Source organism: Rhinopithecus bieti, unplaced genomic scaffold (genome assembly GCF_001698545.2).
Source record: "Rhinopithecus bieti isolate Rb0 unplaced genomic scaffold, ASM169854v2 scaffold_15436, whole genome shotgun sequence".
In the NCBI taxonomy this organism is placed as follows: domain Eukaryota; kingdom Metazoa; phylum Chordata; class Mammalia; order Primates; family Cercopithecidae; genus Rhinopithecus; species Rhinopithecus bieti.
This window is the reverse complement of record NW_016808313.1, coordinates 8,797-33,695: the sequence shown is the minus strand read 5'-3', so window position 1 is coordinate 33,695 and position 24,899 is coordinate 8,797. Positions and strand designations below refer to the sequence as shown.

The window sequence follows — 24,899 nt, the reverse complement described above, 5'->3', positions numbered from 1 at the left end:
AAAAAAAAAAAAAAAAAAAAAAAAAAAAAAAAAAAAAAAAAAAATTCCAGATGCTCAGATCAATTAAATGAGAATCTTGGTATTTTCAAAGCTCTCACTGGGCAATTCTAATGTGCAGTGAAAGTGGAGAACCATTGCTCTAAAAGCAGTACTTGGCAGACTCTTGTGCTTATGAGTCACCTGAGGATCTTGTTAAAATGCAGATTCCGATTCACAGGTCTGAGGAGGGAAATGAGAGTCTTCATTTCTGTTTTTGGAGACAGGGTCTCACCCTGTTGCCCAAGCTGAGTGCAGTGGCATGATCCTAGGTCACTGCAACTCAAACTCCTGGGCTCAAGTGTTCCTCCTGCCTCAGCCTCCCGCATAGCTGTGACTACGCATTTGGGCTGCCACACTCCTTTTTTTAAAATTTTTTATTTGTAGAGATGGGGTCTTACTATGTTGCCCAGGCTGGTCTCAAACTCCTAGCCTCAAGCAATTCTCCCACCTTGGCCTCCCAAACTGCTGAGATTATAGGCATGGGCCCTAAATGCCCTTTAAGTGTTCTTCTAAGAGGGAGGCAAAGGGAAGTTTGACTACACAGGGAAGAAGGCAGCAGGGGCAGGGAGAGATTCTGAAGATGCTAAGCTGCTGGCATCTAAGAGGAGGGGAACACGAGCCAAGGAATGCAAGGAATGCCGCTCCAGAAGCTGGAAAAGGATTCTCTCCTACGGCCTCTTCAAGGACTGTGGCCCTGACAACTTCTTGGTTTTGGCCATGTGAAACCATTTTGGGATTTCTGACTTCCAGAACTGCAAGATAATAAATGTGTGTTGTTTTAAGCTGCTAAGTTGGTGGTAATTTGTTATAGCAAGCATAGGAAACTAATATACTGGGTTCAGTTCTAGGAAACAGAGAGGGTAGCAGAAAGCACAGGAATTGGAGACACACCTGGCTTGAAGTTGCCAACTTACAGACTTGTTGATGTGGAAGACAAACGGTTTTTCCTCTGCTCTCATACAACAATCAACACAGAAGATTTCTGTGACCAAATGTTGGAGTTTTCTGTTCACACACCAAGCAGGCAAATCAGTTTTGCAGTGGACACCAGCTGGGCATCCTCCAATTCAATTCTCACTATCTATCTGGAGATAGCATCAGATCCCACAGGTTGAGGGCTCAGTCCAAGACTGCCCCTGACTCCAACCAGCTGCAAGTCCAAGCTTCTGGAACTCGACTGACTGGCTTCAAGTTGAGGTTCGACTGATTTGCTACAGTGGGTCACAGAACTCAGAAATGCATTTACTAGTTTATTACAAAGAATATCCTAGGCCAGGTGCAGTGGCTCATGCCTGTAATCCCAGTGCTTTGAGAGGCCAAGGTTGGAGGATCACTTGAGCCCAGGAGTTTAAGACCAGCCTGGGCAACATGGTGAAACCCTTTCTCTACAGAAAACAGAAAAATTAGCTAGGCCTGGTGGCACACACTTGTAGTCCCAGCTACTGGGGGGGGCTGAGAGGTGGGAGGTTCACTTGAGCCCAGGAAGGTCGAGGCTGCAGTAAGCTATGATCACACCACTGTACTTTCGTTCAGTGACGTGACAGAGGGAGACCCCGGGTGATGGAGTGAGACCCTGTTTCTGGAAAAATAAAATGTATTTTAAAGGACACAAATAAACAACTAAATGAAAGGATACATACAGCCAGGTCTGGAAGGCTCCCAAGCACAGGAGCCTCTGTTCCCGTGGAGTTGGGGTGCACCACCTTCCTGGCACATGCACGTGTTCTTATTCACCTTCCTGTTAGCCCCCACATGTTCAGCTCTCCAGACGCTCCCTGAAGCCTGTCCTCTTGGGCCTCTTAGACTTCATTAGAGAGGCATGACTGAAACACGGACACCATGTAGAAATGTGACTGGACTAAAGGGGTATGATCTAATACAAAGGAGGCTCAGTGGCGAAACCCAGCAAGGCCTGTCTTCAGATTCCTGGCTTCTCTGTATGGCATTTCTTCCTGCAGGGCAGCAGGCAGGACCCCTTCTGAAATGGGAGTGTTAGGACCCAGAATCAGAAAAGTGGTGGAAGATTGGAGCCTGCCTTGGGCAGGTGAAAAGGAGGACAGAAGGTCAGAGAGGGACATTCTGTTTTCTGAGGCCTGAAGTGCCCCAACATTATAACAAAAAACCATACCAAGGGAGTTATGAGCCAGGAACCATGGATGAAAAGATACATAATTTTATATAGATGCATAAAATATCACACTTACCTGGGACCAAGATGTCTCCAAATCTGTTTCTTCATTTGAAAATCAGGGATAATCCCTTTCTTAGGCTTAATGTGAGTAATAAATGAGGAGTGTAGCAGTAGGAACACAGTGAGTACTTAAATATTGCTTCCCTTTCCCCTGCTGTTTTCTCTTGCAAAGGTGTCTAATCATTTGGCTTCCCTGGGCCACACTGGAAGAATTGTCTTGGGCCATACATAAAATGTACTAACATTAACAATAGTCAATCAGCTAAAAGGAAAAAACCTCATGTTTTAAGAAAGTTTACAAATTTGTGTTTGGCTGCATTCAAAGCTGTCCTGGGCTGCATATGGACCGTGGGCTGCAGACTGGACAATCTTGCTTTAGAGGGACTATCAGAAACTTACCTTCTTCCAGGCAGCTCCTACTGCTTAAGGTGCACAGGATCCCCTCGGACACAGGGTAAGATAACGCTATTGGCTTTGTCCAGTATCACATATGTGTCCTCTGTGCAAAGAAACACCAAGAAAGGCTGATTCGGTTGTTCTTATGCTCTAAAACTACAGTACTTGCTCATCATAATACATAACTAAATCCAGGCCCAGTGACAAGCATCCCTTATCTCTGACTACTAAATTAGCTATGATTTATAAACTCTTCTCCTGAAAGGAAGAGAAGGGGGCAGAGTGAGGCATGACTGCAATAGTCTGAAAAGCCACAGTGATCTGACAACTCTTCAGGGACAGGTACTGCTTATCCAGGTGAGAATGCACATGGAGCCTGAATGCTTACCTGGACCATAAAAAGTTCATCACTGCAACCAAACCTGTCCTTTTGTTCTTACTGCAAAGATCAAATCCCCCTGCCTTGTGCTTTTAACATCAGCCCTATCCTCTGTCCTCCTATAACCTCAAGATACGTTTAGTTTCAAAACACGAAAGCAAAAGAATTAGCAGTGTGATTTATTTTAATTTCACCATATTACATTAGCATACAAATAATTTGTACATTTAAAGGGTAGCTCTGCTGGTGTAAGACAGCAGGCTGTAGTTCAAGGACCCAAGATAGGGAGATAGCTTTCCTCTATTGCAGTAGTGAACAGAGACAAAGTGCTTACTAGGCAAGTTAACATTCACACAGAATTTGACCCCGTCTATTATCTAATCCCCTCCCTATCCCGGTTATCAGCTTTCTCAATGAAATGACAAGGGATATGGCTTAAAAGAAAGTAAATGAGCTGAAATCATCTCTATTGATTCTACCAGGAACCTACAAAGGAACAAGGTGTTTGTTGTTGTTGTTGTTGTTGTTGTTTTTCAAGACTAGTCAAGTGAAGCAGTAGGAATGGAGAAGGAACAAAGAAATCTAGAAACTGGTTGTGATCAATTAGCTGTAAATACCACTGCACTTGGATCAGCCAGGAACAAGTTCTTTGAAATACGCCAGAGAATTAACATCGTCAGTGGGCCAAATGTGTGGAAGATGTATTATCCCAGCCCCGTTTCCTGCTCTCTAGAAGTATGTTACTGGCTCTTAAAAGATTTCACAAAAATATACTTTGAGGAGAATGACAACTTTCTTGATTAGTATCTACAAGGCACTTAATGCACATTTTCAGTGACGAAGCTGATGGAGAGAAAAAGAGTAACATGAACCATTCTCTTATCCTGAATGCCAAAATTCTGAATTTAAAATAACATTCAGTTGTACTGCCTCTGTAAACAGGGCCGATTCGCATCATTCCACAGCCTGGCCATGTCAGTAGGTTTCACTGCAGGTTTTCAAAAAGCAGATTCCACATCACCCATCTCCACACACACAGTCTTCAGTTGTGAATAATATTCAATTGTCACACGGCCGTTCTCTCTGCCAAATCCTGAAAGGAGGAGAAGCGGTCAGGTTGAGCCATCACTACAATAGTCTGAAAAGTCACAGTGATCTTCAAAGGGCTAAGGAAGAATATAGAACCTAAATGTTTTGGAATAAAGTCCTTAATCCACATATTAGCTATGAATGGAGTTAGGCATGGGGAAAATGACCCACTGGCCTTTGGGGATGAGGACAGGGAAATATACAGGTCTTCTTTCTTACCAATATGAATCTTAATTTCAGGTATCTACTATTTTGGGTTGAGGTCTGAAAAATGCTCAGATTTTGTATCAAGTGTTAAAGGCAATCTCTACAGCAATCAACCTGACACCCTTGAAAACTGATGCTAATTTAAAACTTAACTCTACACAATAGGCTTATTCACCATTTCTTATATACCTGTAAGAGCAACCTACTAACTTAACCTACCCACTCATGTTGGGGAGGGGGCACTGAAGGTCCCTCTGATTACTCAGAGTCCAAGACACTGCCCAACTACTAGTGGATGAGGTTACTGTGCTAAAAGGTAGTATCCCACCCTTGGCCCTGCCTGTACACCCTGCGCTAGACTTAGGCAGGCTCTGCCTTCTAAGGGCAAGGCTGAGGTCCCAAATATGTGCATTTCCAGGGAGCACCACTCAAATGGTATCACACACAAAGGTCCTGGGAAGACCTCACTCTGTGTTTTGTTGCTTTCCAAATCCCCTAAGCACACAGCTGGTCAGGCCTGTTAGGCCAGGTGCTGCTCTGCACATCTGGTCATCTTTCTCGCTCTCTCATTCGATATAGCATGGTCTGGTCCAAAGGAAAGGGAAAGTTAGGAGGCCCTCCAAAGGCCTAAGCTGCTGATTCCAAACAAATAATTCCCTGCCCTGAGGGACTATCAGAAACTTAACATGTAATGTTACATGTTACATGTTGTTAAGATGGCACCTTGGTTCCCACCTGCACTTGTGCCTGTGTGTACGACTCCTCTGAGTACCCCACAGGGACAAATAAGACTGTCAAATTAACACCCACCATCTCATCAGTGTTCATCAGGGTTTATATATTTGCCAACACCGTGATGGCTGTAAATATTTCTCACAGAAACTAGAGGTCAGACTCTTAGAATGATGCCTCAACAAAGTCCAAACCAATTTTCACTCTAGAAGAACAGCATGAGAAATATGTAAATGAATATTTACAGGCAACAAACTCCAAAGGTTCTGGCTATACTCCTGATGCCTCAAATCCTCTCCTGACATACCAGACTTATAAATTTGTATGTTGTGGTAACATGTCTGACTATAGAATAAACGAAATGAATGAGCAGTGGCTAAGGAAACACACTCCCATATGCCATCGAGGGTAATGAAAACGATAATAATTGATTGCTTAATGATAAATTTAAAGATTTTAATTTGATATAACAGAGGAAACAAAGTTACTGAGATATTACTTTAGAGACACTTTACCTAAATGGAATCTAAAACCTCCACAGTGGATGATGATGGACATCCCTGATATGGAACCCCTAAGGGAGTGATTTTATTTTATGCTTACAGCAATCACAGGCTGTGCAGAAAAAGTATTCTACCCACAAGACAAACCTTTCTGAGATATCTATCAGCAGTTCACAAGCCAGGCTATATGTCAGAACCCTCTGGAAAGATTTAGGGAGTGTTGGGTAGGGGAAGATGCTTGACTTCCATTCCCAGAGACTGCCACAGTGGATCTGGGAAAGGACCAGGAATCTGTATTTCCTCAGGTGATTCTGATCTGCAGACACATTTAGGAATACTGGTTTGTAAGGTCTGCATTACGACCTATCTCTAGAGACCTGGTTTGCATTCACACCTCCCAGCTCCTCACCTGACTTCTTATATCCACCAAAGGGCAACTCCACTGGGCTGACATTATAGTTGTTAATGAAGCACGTTCCAGCCTGAAGCTCAGCTACCACTCTATGAGCCCGCTGGATGTCCCTATGAAGAAAAAAAGAATGTGCATTATTCAAAGTTTCTTAGTCTACTACTTTAACAGGAAAAGTTACACTGCCAGTTCTAGGGTTCCCAAATCTTACTAAATTCTCATTTCTTCAAAATGTTTTAAAATCTTTGATCATCCAGGCAAAAAGACATGGATTGGATTTTATAGTCCCAAGCACAAGGCATCTTTAAAATAAGTAACAGCAACAAGGGTGCCCAAAATTCAATGGGGGAAAAACAGTCTTTTCAACAAATGGTGCTGAAACAAGTGGATATCTACACGCAAAAAATAACGGTGGAGCCCTTTCTTACACTATACACAAAAATTAACTTAAATGCATCACAGACCTAAAACTGTCAGACTGAGAACTATAAAACTCTTTGAAGAAAACAGAGGAATAAATCTTCATGACTGTGGGTCAGGGAAAGATTTCTTAGATTATGACACCAAAAGTAACTGACAAAAAAAAACCAGAATTGGAATTGGTCAAAATTTAAAATTTTGTGCTACAAATGAGACTATCAAGAAAGTGAAAAAGAAAACCCACAGAAATGCAAATAAAAACCACAATGAGATACTACTTCACACCCACAAGGATGGCTAAAATCAGAAGGACAGACAATAACAAGGGCCGGTGAGGATGTGGACAAATTAGAACCTTCATATGTCGTTGGGAGGAATGTAAAATGGCGCTGCCAATTTGGAAGAGTTTAGCAGTTCCTCAAAAAGTTAAACATAAAGTTACCATGTTACCCAGCAATTCACTACTAGATATACACCCAACAGAAATGAAAATATATGTCCACACAAAGGCCTGTACACATATGTTCACAGCATGATTATTCGTAACAGCCAAAAAGTGAAAACCACCCAAATGCCTGTAACAGATGAATGGATGGACAAAAAGTGGTCCATATCCATACCACGGAATATTATTTGGGAATAAAGTATTGATAAATGCCACAACACAAATGAACCTTGAAAACATTATGCTAAGTGAAAGAAGCCAGTCACAAAAGAATACACACTGTATGATTCCATTTATATAAAATGTTCAGAATGGGCAAATCCATGGAGAAAGAAAGTAGTTTAGTGCATGCCAAGGGCTGGGGGTGAGGAGTGGGAATGAAAAGCAACTGTTAAGGGGCACAAGGTTTCTTCTTGAGATGAAAGTGTCCTAAACATAGACTATGGTGATGGTTGCACAATTCCATGAATAAACTAAAAAAACACTGAATTGTACACTTTAAGTGGGTGAACTGTACAGTATGTGCATTGTCCCAGTAAAGCTGGTAAGAAGAAAAGAATAGCACATTGGAGTTACCCGCCTTTGTAACTGGACTTTGTCTGTATGAGGGTGGCAAAGTAAGAGCACTTAACCTGCTCAGTCCCCAAATCAAAAGAGCAGCTCCTCAATCTTTTCTTCAAAGCTCAAAGGGAAGCAATTACATCAGGTCCTCAAGTGAGACTTGGGCTTTCTTCCCAAGTTCCTGACCACAAAGTTATTAAAAAAAAAAAAAATTGGAACTTTATGTATCACCAAAGAAACAGCATAATTCCAAGTGTAAAGCAGCTTTAGCAAACTGCCTTCTACTGCCAAAGACAAATCAAAGTTTGTATAAAACCAAGCAATCTGCAATTGGTTTCAAAGAAATTGCACTCCCAAAGCGTTTTCACAAAAAGTGAAAACAACATTTGGGTTGTTTTCACTTTTTGGCTATTATGAATAATCATGCTGTGAATGTGTACAGGCCTTTGTGTGGACATATATTTTCATTTCTGTTGGGTGTATATCTAGTAGTGAATTGCTGGGTAACATGGTAACTTTATGTTTAACTTTTTGAGGAACTACTAAACTCTTCCAAATTGGCAGCGCCATTTTACATTACAGTAGAGGGTAAGTTTATGCACAAAGATATTGATCACATTACTGTAATATTTAAAACTGGAAACAACATCCTAAATATGCAACCATAGAAGAAATGGCTATATAAGTTATAATGCATTCCAATTAGGAACTATTATAATGCCATTAAAATTATGTTTTGAAGAATACTCCACACAATTTATATACTTACAGGTTTCTAAATTCCTTGTCATGTGTGTTTTCAAAAGACATCTAACCCAATGCTTTACACAGATCAGAATCTTAAGTGTTTATTAAACAAGCTCAATTTAAAACTCAATAGCAGGTTCTCTGGCCATTTACAGCAAACTACAAAATGCTGCTTTCGTATCTTCTGACTTAACCTGAAGCAAATAGAAAGTGCTGATGGCTCCTATGAGGGCAAACTAAAGTAAGAGAATAACATCAATTACATATCTAAGCAGATACTGCAGCCCCCGCTCCTTCAAAACTGCTCTCAGTGTCCCACTCCATATACCTGGTAAAGACGCCAGCTGCTAGTCCAAAAGTGGTATCATTGGCTCTTTCTAGAACCTCAGCTTCAGTGTCAAATGATAAAATGGACATAACAGGCCCAAAGATCTCTTCTTTCACACAGGTCATGTCATCTCTGCAATTAGCTGCAAACATTAAAATAAAACCTCCTGAGTAGCTGGGACCACAGTGTGCACCACTACCCCCAGCTAATTTTTTGAAGATGGGGTTTCACTATGTTGCCCAGTCTGGTCTCAAACTCCTGGGCTCAAGCGATCCTCCTGCCTCAGCCTCCCAAAGTGCTGGGATTACAGGAGTGATCCATTGCACCTGGCCCCAATATTTTTAATTTAACAATGTATTGTAAGCTTTTCCTATTTATTAAATATTCATGTAATAACTGCAACCTAATTCATGGAATAAACATTAGGTTTTCAGCTTTTAAACATCAGTGGTTCTTTTTAGGGGGGTTAAAGGTTATACACTGTATCAAATATGAAGTTGTTAAAAACTGACACCACTATCAACCTTAGGGGCAAAAACCAGCTTAATTTATCTTCAAATAAGATGTAAGGAATTATACAACATGGTTCAACCTATATATAATTGTTTAAAGCCTACAAAACTACCAACATTTTTGTAGGGGATACTAACACACACTATAAAATGATAGAGAAAAGCGTAAGAATGATAAAACAACATTGAGAATAGTAGTTATCTCTGAAGTAGGAGGGAAGTAGATGGGTGGGAGTAGGACGACTACATACACCTTGATTGTCAAAACTAGATTTTTAAGATTGAATGGAGGTACTAAAAATTATTAAATTATGTAATTTCTAAAAAGATTAGTATATTATCTGACAAACTGGTTTTATTATCTTGATGACCGATACAGTTTGGATGCTTTTCCCCTCCGAATCTCATGCTGAAGTATGATCCCCACTGTTGGGAGGTGGGGCTTAGTGGGAGGTGTCTGGGTCACAGGGGCAAATCCCTCATGAAGGGCTTGATGTCCTTCCCATGGTAATGAGTGCATTCTCGCTCTGTGAGTTCACACAGAGCTGGCTGTTTAAAAGAGCCTGGCGCCTCTCTTGCTCTCTCTCTCACCATGTGACTTGTCTGCTCCCCTTTCACCTTCCAGCACGACTGAAAGCTTCCTGAGACCTCACCAGGAGCAGATGATAGTGCCACGCTTCCTGTACAGTCTGCAGAACCATGAGCCAAAGAAACATCTCTTCTACTCACCCAATCTTAGATATTCCTTCATAGCAATGCAAAATGTCTAACACAATGATCTACAAGTCACATGAGAAACATTCTTTATTTTCTCAAGGAATTAAATTTATTACTTCATTTTTTTAAATCAAATAGGCACTTTCACATTTTGAGCTCCTTGCTTCCAGAACAATAGTTGTGGTCCTGGATAAACTAATACATATGGGTGCCCTAAAGGAGGGGCACACAAAAGGCTTCGAAGATAATGGAGTAGTTCTACTTCTTAAACTTGGGTAACAGGACCACATAATTTGCCAGCCTTTGCTTTATACCATGTACACATTTTATAAATATTCATCTCTGTCTATTCAGTATTTAATTCAAATCATCTAAAAGCAAACAAAAAGAGGACATACTTAATACACAAGGTCTCATGTAATATCCATCCTTTAATTTGGGATCTTCAGGTACATATATATCTCCACCACATAACACTTTGGCACCCTGCCGAAAAGGAAAAAAGTATTTTGCATTACAAATACAACTCCAAAATGCATTCCCGAAATGTTAATTGTATCCCAAACAAACTCGTACTTAGTCTTCCCAGTGCAGGTACAAAGCAGAACACAGCCAGGGATGCTAATAGTCAAATGAATATTAACATGAAAAGGGCACAAAGCAGTATAATCTTCCCCAACCCCACCCTACTGCCAATTATTTCTTACCTGCTCCTTTGCCACTTTAACAAACCCAAGGACTCGCTCCAGGTGTGGTCGGTTGATGAGTGGACCCATCCTTGTATCTTCCAGAAGGGGATCTCCAATTTTAATCCTTTGAGTCTGTTTCACCACTTCCTCTGTAAATTTATCAAGAATTTCTTTCTGCACAAATACTCTTGTGCCATTACAGCAAACCTAAAGGACAAACACAAGACATTAATTTCTATGTGTGTAAGGAGAAAAAAGGGAAAAGGAACACAATCTAAAACCTTTAAACTGAAAAGAGACACTATACATTTTTTTAAAGGATATTTCCATTTCTAAAAATTGTCTCCATACTGAATAAGAAGGATCACACACGTAATTGTGGACATGCCACTCCACAAGCAAAATCTGCCCTTTGAGGTAAAAGTTAGTTCTTATTTTGCTTGTTTAAATGTTGTTAAGGCCATTACTAGATACATATAACCCACAGCACCTCTCCTACTTCCTTGTATCAGGGCTCAACCTGGCTGTATATTTTAAGAATGGAAGGGAACTGAAAAGTAAAACTATATCAAGAATTGTGGTCTGAAATCTAATTGTTAAAAAAATTTGTCTCTGAAATCACTAATAATCACTATTTAGACCCTCCTATAGAAAGGAACATAAACACTGTTCAAATGCTGTAAGAACACAGAACAGAAAAGTCCAAAAACAGATCCAAGTGCTCATGGAAATCTAGTCTATGATAAAGGCGAAAGCTAAACCATTAGGACAGAGATGGACTAAATAAATGGTGCTAGAACAAATCATCAGTAATGTGGAAAACATAAAATAAGATACACATCTTACATCATACATAAAAATAAACTCCAAACGTATCAGGAATCAAAATATAAAATAAGAAATTAGGGCGCAGTGGCCCACACCTGTAATTCCAGCACTTTGGGAGGACAAGGTGGGCGGATCACTTGAGCTCAGGAGTCCAAAATCAGCTGGGGCAACATGGCGAAACCCCATCTCTACAAAAAGTACAAAAATTAGTCGGGTGTGGTGACATGCACCTGTAGTCCCAGCTACTTGGGAGGCTAAGGTGGCAGGGTCACTTGAGCCTAAGAGTTCAAGAATATATACAGTGAACCATGACTGCGTCACTGCACTCCAGCCTGGATGAGAGAGCGAGACTTAAAAAAAAAAAAAAAAAGAGAGAGAGAGAGAGACAATACTGGTAATTCCTCTAAAACCTAGGTGTAGAAAAAGGTTTTCTATTATCCAAAATCTAGACAGAGTTAAAGAAAAAACACTGATAAATTTGACTACAGAAAAACAAAATTTTATGCATGGTAAATACCTTAAACTAAACCAAGACCATTAAAACATTGGAATAAAATTATTTGCAACATTTATCTCAGATAAAAGGCTATTATCACTAATTTTAAAAAACTCTTAAAAATTAAATGAAAATCGTATCTCATAGTATAACACACCAAAATGTGAATTTTATTATATGTGAATTTTGAAAAAGATGTTCAATGTCATTCATAATTATAAAAACAGAAATTAGGTTGGGCATGGTGGCTCAGGCCTGTAATCCCAGCACCTTAGGAGGCTGAGGCAGGTGGATCACTAGAGGTCAGTAGTTCAAGACGAGCCTGGCCAACATGGCAAGACCTCATCTCTACTAAAAATACAAAAAAAGTGGCTGGGTGTGGTGGTGCACACCTGTAGTCCCAGCTACTTGGGAGGCTAAGTTGGGAGAGCTACTTGAACCCGAGAGGTGGAGGTTGCAGTGAGCTGAGATCATCCCATTGCACTCCAGCCTGGGAGACAAAGCGAGACTCTGTCTCAAAAATAATAAACAAATAAATAAATAAACAAACAAACTGAAATTAAAACTATACTGAAATACCACTTCTCATCTATCTGATAAAAATTTAAAATTGTGACTATATATGCTGTTAAGAAAGGCTATTAGGAAATAGGTACTCATGCATCGTTAGTAAGAATGTTCCTTTTGCTGCCTGACAGCTGCCATCATGGGTCGCATGTACGCTTCCAGGAAGGGTCTGTCCCAGTCGGCTTTGCCCTATCACTGCAGCATCCCCACTTGGCTGAAGCTGACATCTGATAACACAAAGGAGCAGATTTAAAAACTGGCCAAGAAGGGTCTGACTCCTTCACAAATCAGTGGGATCCTGAGAGATTCACATGGTGCTGCATAAGTAAGCTTCTTGAGAGGAAGAGGAAGGATAAGGATGCTAAATTCCATCTGATTATGATAGAAAACCAGATTCACTGTTTGGCTCCATATTATAAGACCAAGTGAGTCCTCTCTCCCAACTGGAAATATGAATCATCTACAGCCTCTGCCCTGGTTACATAAATTTGTCTATGTACTTGAGCAATAAAATAATTGCTTAACTAAAAAAAAAAAAAAAGAATGCAACATTTCCTTTCAGAGAGGGATTTGGCAATATCTTATAAAATTACATATGCAGTCAACATCACAAATCATTAGGGAAATGCAAATCAAAAGCGCAATGAGATACCACTTCATACCCATTAGGACAACTATTATCAAAAACAAAGTAAGCAAGAAAATAAGAAAATGCCATGTGTTGGCAAGCATACAGAGAAATTGGAAACTCAGTGCATTGCTTATAGAAATGTAAAATGGTGCTGCCATTGTAGAGCACAGTACAGTGGTTCCTCAAAAAATTAAACACTGAATTATCATATGATCCACTTATTTCACTTCTGGGTATGTACACAAAAGAACTGAAAGCAGACACTTCTACTATAGATATCTGTACATCAATGTTCACAGCAACATTTTCACAATAGCCAAAAGGTGGAAACAACCTAAGTGTCCACAAATAAAAAAATGGATAAACGAAATGTGGTATGTATGTGTGTGCATGTGTGTGTGTGCTGTGTGTGTATACATATATACAATGGAATATTACTTAAGCCTTAAAAAGGAAAGAAATTTTGACACATGCTACAACATGGATGAACCTGAAGATATTATTACACTAAGTGAAACGAGCCAGACATGAAATAATAAATATTATATGATTCCACTTACAAAAGGTACCTAGAATAGTCAAATTCATAGAGACAGGAATTAGACTAGTGGTTACCAGAGGCTGAGGGGAAAGAGAAACAGAGTTATTATTTAATGGGGTACACAGTTTTCAATGTGGGGTGATGAAAAAGTTCTACAGATTAATAATGATGATAGTTGTATACAATGTAAATGTATTAAATGTCACTGAACTCTACACTTAAAAATGGTTCAAAAAGGCTAGGAGTGGTGGCTCACACCTGTAGTCCTAGCAGTTTGGGAGGCTGAGGCAGGAGAATTGTTTGAGCTCAGAAGTTCAAGACCAGCATGGGCAACATGGCAAAATCTCATCTCTACAAAAAATACAAAAATTAGCCAGGCGTGGTGCCACATGCCTACAATCCCAGCTACCCAGGAGGCTGAAGTGGAAATATCACCTGGGCTTGGGAGGTCGAGGCTGCAGTGAGCTGGGATGATGTCACTGTACTCCAGCTTGAGCAACAGAGTAAGATCCTGTCTCCAAAAAAAAAAAAAAATACACACACACACACGGTTAAATTGGTCAATTTTATGTTATGCTTTACCATACACACACAAAAATCACAATATATAAGGAACTCACACTATTCAATTACAAAAAAAGAAAAAAAAAAACTCTGATTACAAATGGGCAAAAGACCTGGATAGACGTATTTCCAGAAACATACAAATGGCCAAGAAGTTTATGAAAAGATCCTCCACATCACTAATCACCAGGAAAATGAAAATCAAAATCACAATGAGGTATCACCTCACATCTGTTAGCATGGTTATTATCAAAAAGATAAAAGATAACAAGTGTTGGTGAGGATGTGGAGAAAAGGGAATCTTGGTATACTGCTGGTGAGAATACAAATTAGTATAGGCTGCTCTGCCTATGGAGTAGCCATTCTTTATTCCTTCCTTTACTTTCTTAATAAACTTACTTTCACTTTACTCTATGGACTTGTCCTGAATTCTTTTCTTGCACAAGATCCAAGAACCCTCTCTTGGGGTCTCATCAGGGCCCCTTTCCAGTAACATCTTTCTGGCAAACCATGGAAGGGACAATACTGAGGAGACCCTCCCAACCCAAAAGAAATAGACTGCAGCACTGATTGGCCAACTTTGGATATCACCTTTTTTCGGAACTCAAGAGTTATAAGCGACACTCACCCTGACACTTTCTGACTGAGCTCTTCTCTACCCTGAATACATGAGACCCTAATAATTAGGCAGGAATATCATCGCCCCTATTCAGCATGAAGAAGTTTACAGAAGATGGATCTTTGTCCCTCTGCAACCCATAGGATTAAGGGTTCTTTTATAAAAGGGAAGGGGGAAATGTCAGAGGTGTCTGAACGAGAGCAACTTCATCTTAAGTAGGGGCTGGGTGAAATAAGGCTGAGACCTACTGGGCTGTATTCCCAGGAGGTTAGACATTCAAAGTCACAGGATAAGATAGGAGGTGAGCACAAGATACAGGTCATAAAGACCTTGCTGATAAAACAGGCTGGGGTAAAGAAGCCAGCTAAGACCCACCAAAACCAAGATGGCGATGAGAGTGACCACTGGTAGTCCTTGCTGCTAATTATACGCTAATTATAATGCACCAACATGCTAAAAGACACACCCATCAGCGCCATGACAGTTTACAAATGCCATAGCAATGTCATTTTACCCTATATGGTCTAAAATGAGGAGGCATGAATAACCCACCCCTTATTTAGCATATGATCAAGAAATAACCACAAAAAGGGGCAACCAGTAGCCCTTGGGGCAGCTCTGCCTACAGAGTAACCATTCTTTAGTCCTTTACTTTATTAATGAACTTCCTTTCAAAAAAAAAAAAAAAAAAAAAAGAATGTAAGTAGTATAGCCATGAAGGAAAACAGGATAGAGGCTCCTTAAAAAATTAAAACTTTGCTGGGCATAGTGGCTCACGCCGGCAATCCCAGCACTTTGGAGGTCAAGGTGGGCAAAACATTCGAGATCAAGAGTTCGAGACCAGCCTGGCCAACATGGAGAAACCCCGTCTCTACTAAAAATACACAATTAAGGCCGGGCGCGGTGGCTCAAGCCTGTAATCCCAGCACTTTTGGGAGGTCGAGAACCGGGTGGATCGCGAGATCAGCGAGACTCGAGACCCATCCTGACTAAGCACGGCAAAACCCCGCTCTACCTAAAAATACAAAAAAACGTAGCCGGGCCGAGTTGGCGGGAGCCTGTAGTCCCCAGCCTAGTCGGAGGCTTGAGGCAGGGAGAATGCGTAAACCGCGGGAGGCGTAGCTTGCAGTGAGCTGAGATCCGGCCATGCACCCCAGGCTGGGCGACAGAGCGAGACTCCGTCTCCAAAAAAAAAAAAAAATACAAAATAGTCAGGCGTGGTGGTGCCATGCCTGTAATCCCAGCTACTCGGAGGCTGAGGCATGGGAAAATCACTTGAACGCCAGGAAGGAGGCAGAAGTTGCAGTGAGCTGAGATCGCGCCATTGTACTCCAGCCTGGGTGACTAAGTGAGACTCCAAATCAAAAAAAAAAAAAAAAAAAAAAAAAAAAAAAAAATCAAAAATAGAACCATCCTATGATTCAGCAATTCCTCTTCTGGGTATATACCAAAGGAAATGAAATCAGTACCTTAAAGACATATCTGCACTCACATGCTCAGTGCAGCATTATTCACAATAACCAAGATAAGGAAATAACCCCATTGACAGATGAACGGATGAATTGTGACACCTACTTAAAATCACGCCAGGCATGGTGGCTCATGCAGGGCGCGATGGCTCATGTCTGTAATCTCAGCACTTTGGAAGGCCGAGGCAGGTGGATTGCCTGAGCTCAGGAGTTCAAGACCAGCCTGGCCAACATGGTGAAACCCTGTCTCTACTAAAAATACAAAAAAATTAACTGGGTGTGGTAGGGCATGCTTCTAGTCCCAGCTACTTGGGAGGGTGAGACAGGAGAATCGCTTGAGCTCCAGGGGTGAAGGTTGCAGTGAGCCGAGATTGCGTCACTGCACTCCAACTTGGGCTACAGAGTGAGACTCCATCTCAAAAAAATAATAATAATAAAATAAAATCACATTACATCACAATTATTTTTAGCATTCTCTCTATATTTGTACAAAGAATATATACATAGTACAGACTATGTAGAATATTCTATATATTTATTCTACATATGCTATACTATATGTATTCTTTGTGTGTGTGTATATATTCATCCACACACACACATAGCAAAGAAAGCAAAGTACAAAAGAGTACCTCTAATGTGCTACCTTTTGTGTGTGAAAGAAGAGTAAGAAATATACAAGTACCTATTTATTTGTGCAAAAAGAAACACAGGAAGAAAAATCAGAAACAAATCAGACTAGCTACCCAAAGGAGATGGATAAGACTGGGTGGGAAGGAGGTACTGGAAACAGAGCAGACAAGATGGGGAGAAGTAACACTTTTAAGTGTCTGTCTTTGTAAAATTCTGATGTTTAGAACCATGTTTGTGTTTCGCCTAATGAAAATAAAATTTTAAAATCGGCAAGGATGGGGAAAATAAAACCCAAATGAATACAAACACAAACAAATGAATCTGTTATTTTAAATGAATATCATAACCACACTGAAGGAGGGGGAAGGAAGGGTAGAATTGACCCAAGTAACTTTTGAATATAGTATTTTGACTATACCCTCCAGCTAAATATAAAAAGAACTGTAAAAAAATTCTGAGCTCTAATTACAAGGTTTATTTTCCACAGAGGTATGGATTTACAAATCTGAAACTACTATTATTAGAATACTACGTGTATTCTATGATGAGCAATTACATAAACATATTGTGGATAATGGGAGTCCAATTTCTTACTGTCAGAGAAGAAATACAAATACGGAAAGGGAGAAGGCAGAAATGAACCCTGTGGTATTCGACTGTAATTAAAAGTATCTGGATGAACTTATTTTTATGTAGATAGACAGATACAGAAATAGATATGTGCATAGACATATACACAAATATGTATTTCCCAGCACTGGACTCTGAGAGGGCCTAGAAGCAATGATACCGCACTAGCAATAAGCACACCTGGTACTGAGATCTTGGTTTCTAAATACCATTCACCACTAAACGGAACCAGCACTTTTGGTCAGTACTGCCATCTTCTAGTAATTCACCAAAATGAAAACCACAGGGAAAGACAAAAAGTACCCAATACATGTTCTCTAGGCCTTTTAGAAAACATGGAGTTGTTGCTTGGGCCACATGCATGCAAATCTATAAGAAAGGCAATATTGTAGACATCAAGAGATGGGTACTATTCAAAAAGGAATGCCCCACAAGCATGACCAGGGCAAAACTGGAAGAGTCTACAATGTTACTCATGTTACTGGCATTGTTGTAAACAAATTAAGGGCAAAATTCTTGCCAAGATAATTAATATGCACATTGAACACATGAAGCACTCTCAGACCCAAGATAGCTTCTGAAATGCATGAAAGAAGATGATCAGAAAAAGAAGGAAGCCAAAGAGAAAGGTACCTAGGTTCAGCTGAAGCACCAGCCTACTCCACCAGGGAAGCACACTGTGTGAGAACCAATGGGAAGGAGCCTGAGCTGCTAGAACCTATTCCCTATGAACCCATGGCATGATAGGTGTGAAAAAATAAAAGACCTCTGGACTGCAAAATTGTTTCTCTTTATTGAGTAGAGAAGTGTGGTGTCCTCTCCCCCCAAAAAAATATTTAAAGCACATTTTAATTGTGTCCTAACTCATTGTGTAATTTCTTTACTGTTCAGACTTAGCGTGTTTCTTGCTGAAAGATGTGAGGTGGCTTATTGTGCAACAAATTACTCAACTGGTTACAAAACAACCAGATATTATTTATGAAATACTTGTACTGGTTTGAAGGTAGTCCTTCTAAATAATCATAAAATAATTTACAAAAAATAAAAAAACAGGCCAAGCATGGTGGCACATGCCTGCAATCCCAGCACTTTGGGAGGCCGAGGCACGTGGATCACTCGAGCCCAGGAGTTCAAGATCAGCCTGGCCAACACAGTGAAACCCTGTCTCTACAAAAAACACAAAAATTAGCTCAATGTGGTGGCATGCTACACCAGAGACTGAGGTGGGAGGATTGCTCGACCTGCGGGGGCCAAGTTTGCAGTGAGCCAAGAAGGCACCACTGCACTCTGGCTTGGGCAACAGAGCAGGACTGTCTCAAAAATTAATAATAAACAGATAAACAATAACGGAACCAGGGCTCCTTCAGAGAAATGGCTGATTCCAGAGTGCAGCCAGGGGAAGTATAAGATGAGTCTGGAACACTTTGCTATGCCAGAAAGTAATGAAGTATTCAAAGAATAATGAGGACATATCAAAAGGTCACAGAAAAGGATTCCTACTAGCCATTTGCAATTATTTTAGCATCAAAATAAATAATGAGGCTGGGTACAGTAGCTCATGCCTGTAATCCCAGTACTTTGGGAGGCCAAGGTGGGTAGATCACCTGAGGTCAGGAGTTCAAGACCAAACTGGCCAATATGGCAAAACCCCATCCCTACTAAAAATAAAAAAAAATTAGCTGGCTGAGGCCAGGCGTGGTGGCTCACGCCTGTAATCCCAGCACTTTGGGAGGCCGAGGCAGGCAGATCACGAGGTCAAGAGATCCAGACCATCCTGGCTAATACGGTAAAACCTCGTCTCTACAAAAAACATGAAACATTAACCGGGCGTGGTGGCGGGTGCCTGTAGTCTCAGCTACACGGGAGGCTGAGGCAGGAGAATGGCATAAATCCAGGAGACAGAGCTTGCAGTGAGCCAAGATCACGCCACTGTACTCCAGCCTGGGTGACACAGCGAGACTCTGTCTCAAAAAAAAAAAAAAAAATTAACTGGCTGTGGTGGCACACACCTGTAGCCCCAGCTATTTGGGAGGCTGAAACAGGAGAATCACTTGAACCCAGGTGGTGGAGGCTGTGGTGAGCCGAGATCGCACCACTGTACTCCAGCCTGGGTGACAGAGTGAGACTCCGTCTCAATAAAAAAATAAAATAAAGGCCGGGTACAGTGGCTTACGCTTGTAATCCCAGCACTTTGGGAGGCAAAAGCGGGTGGATCATGACATGAGGTCAGGAGTTCGAGACCAGCCTGGCAAACACAATGAAACTCCGTCTCTATTAAAAATACAAAAATTAGCTGGGCGTGGTGGCGGGCGCCTACAATCCCAGCTACTCAGGAGGCCGAGGCAGGAGAATCACTTAAATCTGGGAGGCAGAGGTTGCAGTGAGCCGAGATCATGTCAGTGCACTACAGCCTAGGCAACAGAGCTAGACTCTGTCTCAAAAAACAAATAAATAAAAATAAAAATGGTAAATAAAAATGATAGTACTGGATTATAACCTATAGAATGAAATAAGAATCCATGGGTCCATACTGATATAAATAAATGAATGGAAAACAAACAGGGGTAAAGGGCAAGTTCTTTCTTACAGTAGAAGGTGAACAAATATAGAAGAAATGATGGAATTGGAAAATCACCATTTGCAACCACCATAATAAAAACTGTTTTCAGCAAGGATCGTCAGTGGTGACAGAAGTATTTACTACATGAAAGTTTGATGAGGAACAGGATAGTCTCAAAATACCTCCTACAAGTTCTTATTAACCACAAAGTAAAAAACAGTAACTTTACAGTGAAGATTTACCTTAAAGCAAGTGATCAAAGTTAAATCACCACTGAGTAGGATATGACATCACGTTTGTGGTATTTTTGCCAAAAATTCACAATATGAATCTAACAGGAAACATCAGACAGACCCAAACTAAGGAACATTCTACAAAATGAATGGCCTGTTCTCCCAAACTGTCAATGTCCTGAAAGACAAGAATAACTGAAGGACTGTTCTCAACTAAAGGAGATTAAAGACAACTAAAGGCAATGCATCATCCTTGACTGGATCGTGGACCAGGAAAAAAAACAAAACAAAACATTTTTGTTCTATTTTGCTATGAGGACATTAGTCAAACAAGTGGCAAAATCTGAATAAGGGCTGTAGATTGAGTAAGGGCTACAGATTCAGTAACGCAGTACTATATCAATGTTAATTTTTTAATTTTACTAAGTGTGCCGTGCTTATGTAAAAGAATGCACTTGTTTTTAGGAACTTTATATTTAGAGGTTAGGGGCCTTATGTCTACAATTTACTCTCAAGGTTCAGAAAAACTTAATATGCCTATGTATGTACAGGCAGATAAAGAAGAAGATATAGTAAATGTGTTAAAATGTTAATATTTGAGAAATCTGGTTCAAAGGTACATGGGAATTCCTTGTACTATTTGTAAGTCTGTAAGTTACTATTTGTAACTTTTCTGTAAGTCTGAAAGTATTGCAAAACAAAAAGCTTTAAAACATGCTGTTGGATGAGGGGGTGGAGATTCCTCTTACACCTCTTCCAGGGATAGGTACATACCTGGCCTTGTGTGAGGAAGTTGGCCATCAGTGCCCCCTTCACAGCATTGTTCATATCACAGTCTGAGAAGATGATGAGTGGAGATTTGCCTCCAAGTTCCAAGGTAACAGGTTTGATTCCTTTAGCTGACATCTCCATGATCTTACAGAACAAGAACAAGGTATTCAGAACTTTAACACAAATTATATTGCATGCTAGGTCAACTAGACCCTGAACCTACAAAATCAGCTTAAACTGTGTGTGACCTGTAGCCTTATTCTTGTTAATATCCTTTGCCTTTTGTCTATTAAAATATTCTATTCCAGAAAACTGAAGAGAATCCACAGAGTTGCACTGACATTGGAAGAGGGAGCTCATTTAAAAAACATTGTCCCAGCCTGGGCAACATAGTAAGACCCTATCTCTACAGAAAAATAAGAAACTTAGCCAGGCACAGTGGCACATGACTGTAGTCTCAGCTTCTTAGGAGGCTGAAGCAGGAGGACTGCCTGAGCCCAGGAGTTCAAGGCTGCAGTGAGCTGTGACTATACCACTATAATCCACCCTGGGCAATAGGGTGAGACCCTGTCTCAAAAAAATAAAAATAAAAAATACTGTCAATTCACAGGACTGTCATAGCCAGAAATTATTCTGTGTTATTGTTACTGTGTTTAAGGCTGACAGAGTTCAGAACACAAATTCATGTCAAAATAATGAATCTGAAATAGCCTGAGTAAAAATCCTTCCTTCTATACAAGAAATTAAGTCACGAAACAATACAGGTGGCAGCCCAGGCCCCTGTCCACTCAGACATATCCTCTCCTTAGGCTGGAGCTGTTAATTTCCACCCCAACCTGGCCTAACACAAATCACCCCATGTGTACTCCCTTTCCCCCTTCACACTTTTATAGGAAACTTCACACCTCTGCCTAATAAAATCTCCTTCCCATTCCCAATTCAGGCTAGGTAAAATCAAAAGAGAAGCCTCCAAAATATATTCTGGGTAGGACCAACTTTGCCATATCCAAATGCCATGTGTGTTGACCAATACTGGTTTCATCCTCACCTTCATGCCAGTGGGCACGCTTCCAGTGAAGGAGACTTTGGCCACATCGTGATGCTGACACAGAAACTGGCCTGTGGCAGCCCCTCCCTGCACCACATTGAAGAGCCCAGGAGGCACACCAGCCTCAGTGTAGATTTCAGCCAATAGCAATGCAGAAACAGGTGTAAAGGGAGAAGGTTTAAAGACCATGGCATTACCTGCATAAACCCAAGACACAAACATAAAAATACTTTCTAAGACCAGTGATCCCCTGAAAACAGGACTAGAGGACAATTCAAGAACAATTCCAATTGTTTTCTCTTCCCCAACCAAATCCTAGACCAAAAATGTTATTAATAACCATATTAGTTTGTTTTCACGCTGTTGATAAAGACATACCTGAAACTGGGAACAGAAAGAGGCTGAATTGGACTTACAGTTCCACATGGCTGGGGAGGCCTCAGAATCATGGTGGGAGGTGAAAGTCACTTCTTACATTGGTGGCAGGAGAAAAATGAAGCAGCAGCAAAAGCGGAAACCCCTGATAAACCCATCAGATCTCGTGAGACTTATTCACTATCACGAGAATAGCATGGGAAAGACCAGCCCCCATGATTCAATTACCTCCCCCTGGGTCCCTCCCACAACACATGGGAATTCTGGGAGATACAATTCAAGTTGAGATTTAGATGGGGACACAGCCAAACCATATCAATAAGTAAACAAATCTTGCCCTTTTCATCTTGGTTTCTCTCATTAAACAGATCTCAAACCCTACAGTTGCCCAGTCTCATATTTGCATATCTAGGCTTTTTCATATATATTATCTCATTTAACACTTTCAACAGCAGTATGAAGTAGGTATCATTAGCTCCATTCTATAAAAGTTGACATTGAAGACCAGAAAGGTTCACTTGATGAAAGTCCCCAAAGCTAATGACTTAATGCTGGGCCTATTTTTCCTCTTTCACGGCTGTCTTTCAAAGAGAAACAGGCTAAAACAAGAACATGCAATGGCAACAGGACAAAAGCTGCATTTCAATATAACGTCCTAATAGTAATGCTTTTTAACATTATAGTTTTTTTCTAAGATATAATTAGTCTTCTTTCCTCAAAGATTCTTCTCCTTAAATACTGTACGAAAACTATTTTATGTTAATCAACCAGAGCTCCTCTTTGATAAGGAGCTTATCAAAGCCTTGCTTATCATTTCTCTTAAGACCCAAATGAAGAAAGGAGTTTATCTTCTGCTTTGTAAATGAAGTCAAACTCCTAAGTGCTAACCCCTACATTAAAATTCTTGTCCAGAAAGGAAAAGAATTTGTAAGTAGCACAAATCTAATTCAATAATTCAATTTAATAAGAAAAAGTTAAATTTCTTCCTTTTCATATACAAAATTAAATAAATAAAACCTGGGAATATCTAGACATGATTGTGTACAACCTAAACTATAAGCTGCTTGAGGGGCAAGACAGGGCAGGAACCAGCCATGTCCTCTGAGGCTTTGAATATCCAAGAGCAGGCCCCTTCCGATTTAAAGTGTGTGTTTATAGAGAGGTGAAGGGTAAAGAACGGGGAAAGAATGAATGAGAGAATGAACAAATGGCTCTCAAATGCAGGGATAATTCGTTCTTACCACAGGCTAACGCTGGAGCCGACTTCCAAGAGGCGATCTGAAAGGGGTAGTTCCATGCTCCTATTCCCACACATACCCCAAGTGGTTCTCTTCTGGTATAACCAAAGGATCCGCCTGGGAGCTGGATGTGTTCACCTACGGGGAAAACAGGAGTAAAGCAGGATGCAGGTCTGTGTTCCCCAAGATTTCACCAACATCTGTACCAGTCTGACTTGTATTCTAGTCAACACAGCCTCCCCACTGCTCCCAATACACCAGGCTCAACCTGTCTCCATTCTTCTATTTGTTCCAGTCACTCTTCCACTGGCTCCACATATTCTCTCCACATAGAGAATCCTGCCTATCCTTCAAACACATGATCATCCTATTTGATTTAACAACGCTCTAAGAATTTACTGAGCCTTTATTAGATAGTTTAGACGAAACAAAATGGAAATGAGAGGAACACTCAACAGCAGGGGAAGCATGTGAGCTCCCTGCAACCTTCCTAGGCCCTACCAACCATCCAATATCAATTGTCAAAAACTTTATACGCTGTCAAAAAAAAGTTTGCTAAATAGATAAAACTGGTAAATATGACAAACTGATTCTTGTGAAAACTGGTTTTTCAGCAATTTGGTCTAAAGCTCAGGCATCATGCTAGGTGCTTTACATGCACTATCTCATTTAATCCTCAACCCAAGAAGGTAGGAATTATTATCTCCAGTTTAGATTAGGAAACATAAAGTAATTCCCAGGCCACCCAGGTAGAAACTGACAAACCCAAGACTTTCACCCAGTTCTGTCTTAATTCCAAAATCTTTGCCCTTCACTACTAGGCCCTGCTCTTCTGCCTCACTATCAGCTGGTCACAGACACCAGGTGAGGACTTACCAGCCATGGATGCAGCCAAACCTGCATAATACTCCAGGCACTGCCAGGAAGTGTCAATGTCCAAGCGGGCCTCAAAGATGGACTTGCCATTGTTGATGCATTCCACAGTGGCAATTTCATCCTCCCGTTCCTTTGGGTGAAGCAGGAGACTAGATTTAAGACATATTCCAATATGTCTTGATGTAATTAATGCTTAAATAGAATACATTGCTCAATTTTTAAAACTAAAAATAGTTTTCACTTTAAATGAAAAGAAATGGCAGTGTTACATTTAGAAGAGAGATAAAAGCTTATGGCTGAACAGCAGCAGCCCTGTTCTTCCCTCGTGAATTAACTGACAAAGATTTAAGACCACAACTTTATATCAAGATCAGTCAGTAAAACAAGGGCAAGACCGGGCAGGAATGAACCCCTGCCCTCTGCGGCTCTGAAAGTCGCAGGGCAGGCCCATTCTGA

The 24,899-nt window shown here is 40.6% G+C and overlaps 1 protein-coding gene across 1 annotated transcript; it reads right to left on the bottom strand.

Moving 5' to 3' along the window:
* Nucleotides 1-3,171: 3,171 nt before the first annotated feature.
* On the bottom strand, nucleotides 3,172-24,635 carry ALDH9A1 (aldehyde dehydrogenase 9 family member A1; the record flags this gene model as incomplete). The annotated part of the gene is made up of 9 exons (XM_017886420.1): nucleotides 3,172-4,098; nucleotides 5,946-6,058; nucleotides 8,447-8,588; nucleotides 10,074-10,161; nucleotides 10,383-10,571; nucleotides 20,910-21,050; nucleotides 21,955-22,151; nucleotides 23,571-23,705; nucleotides 24,444-24,635. Coding segments are annotated over 9 exons (1,292 nt in total), but the record flags the coding sequence as incomplete, so codon positions are not given.
* Between the last annotated feature and the right edge of the window lie 264 nt (nucleotides 24,636-24,899).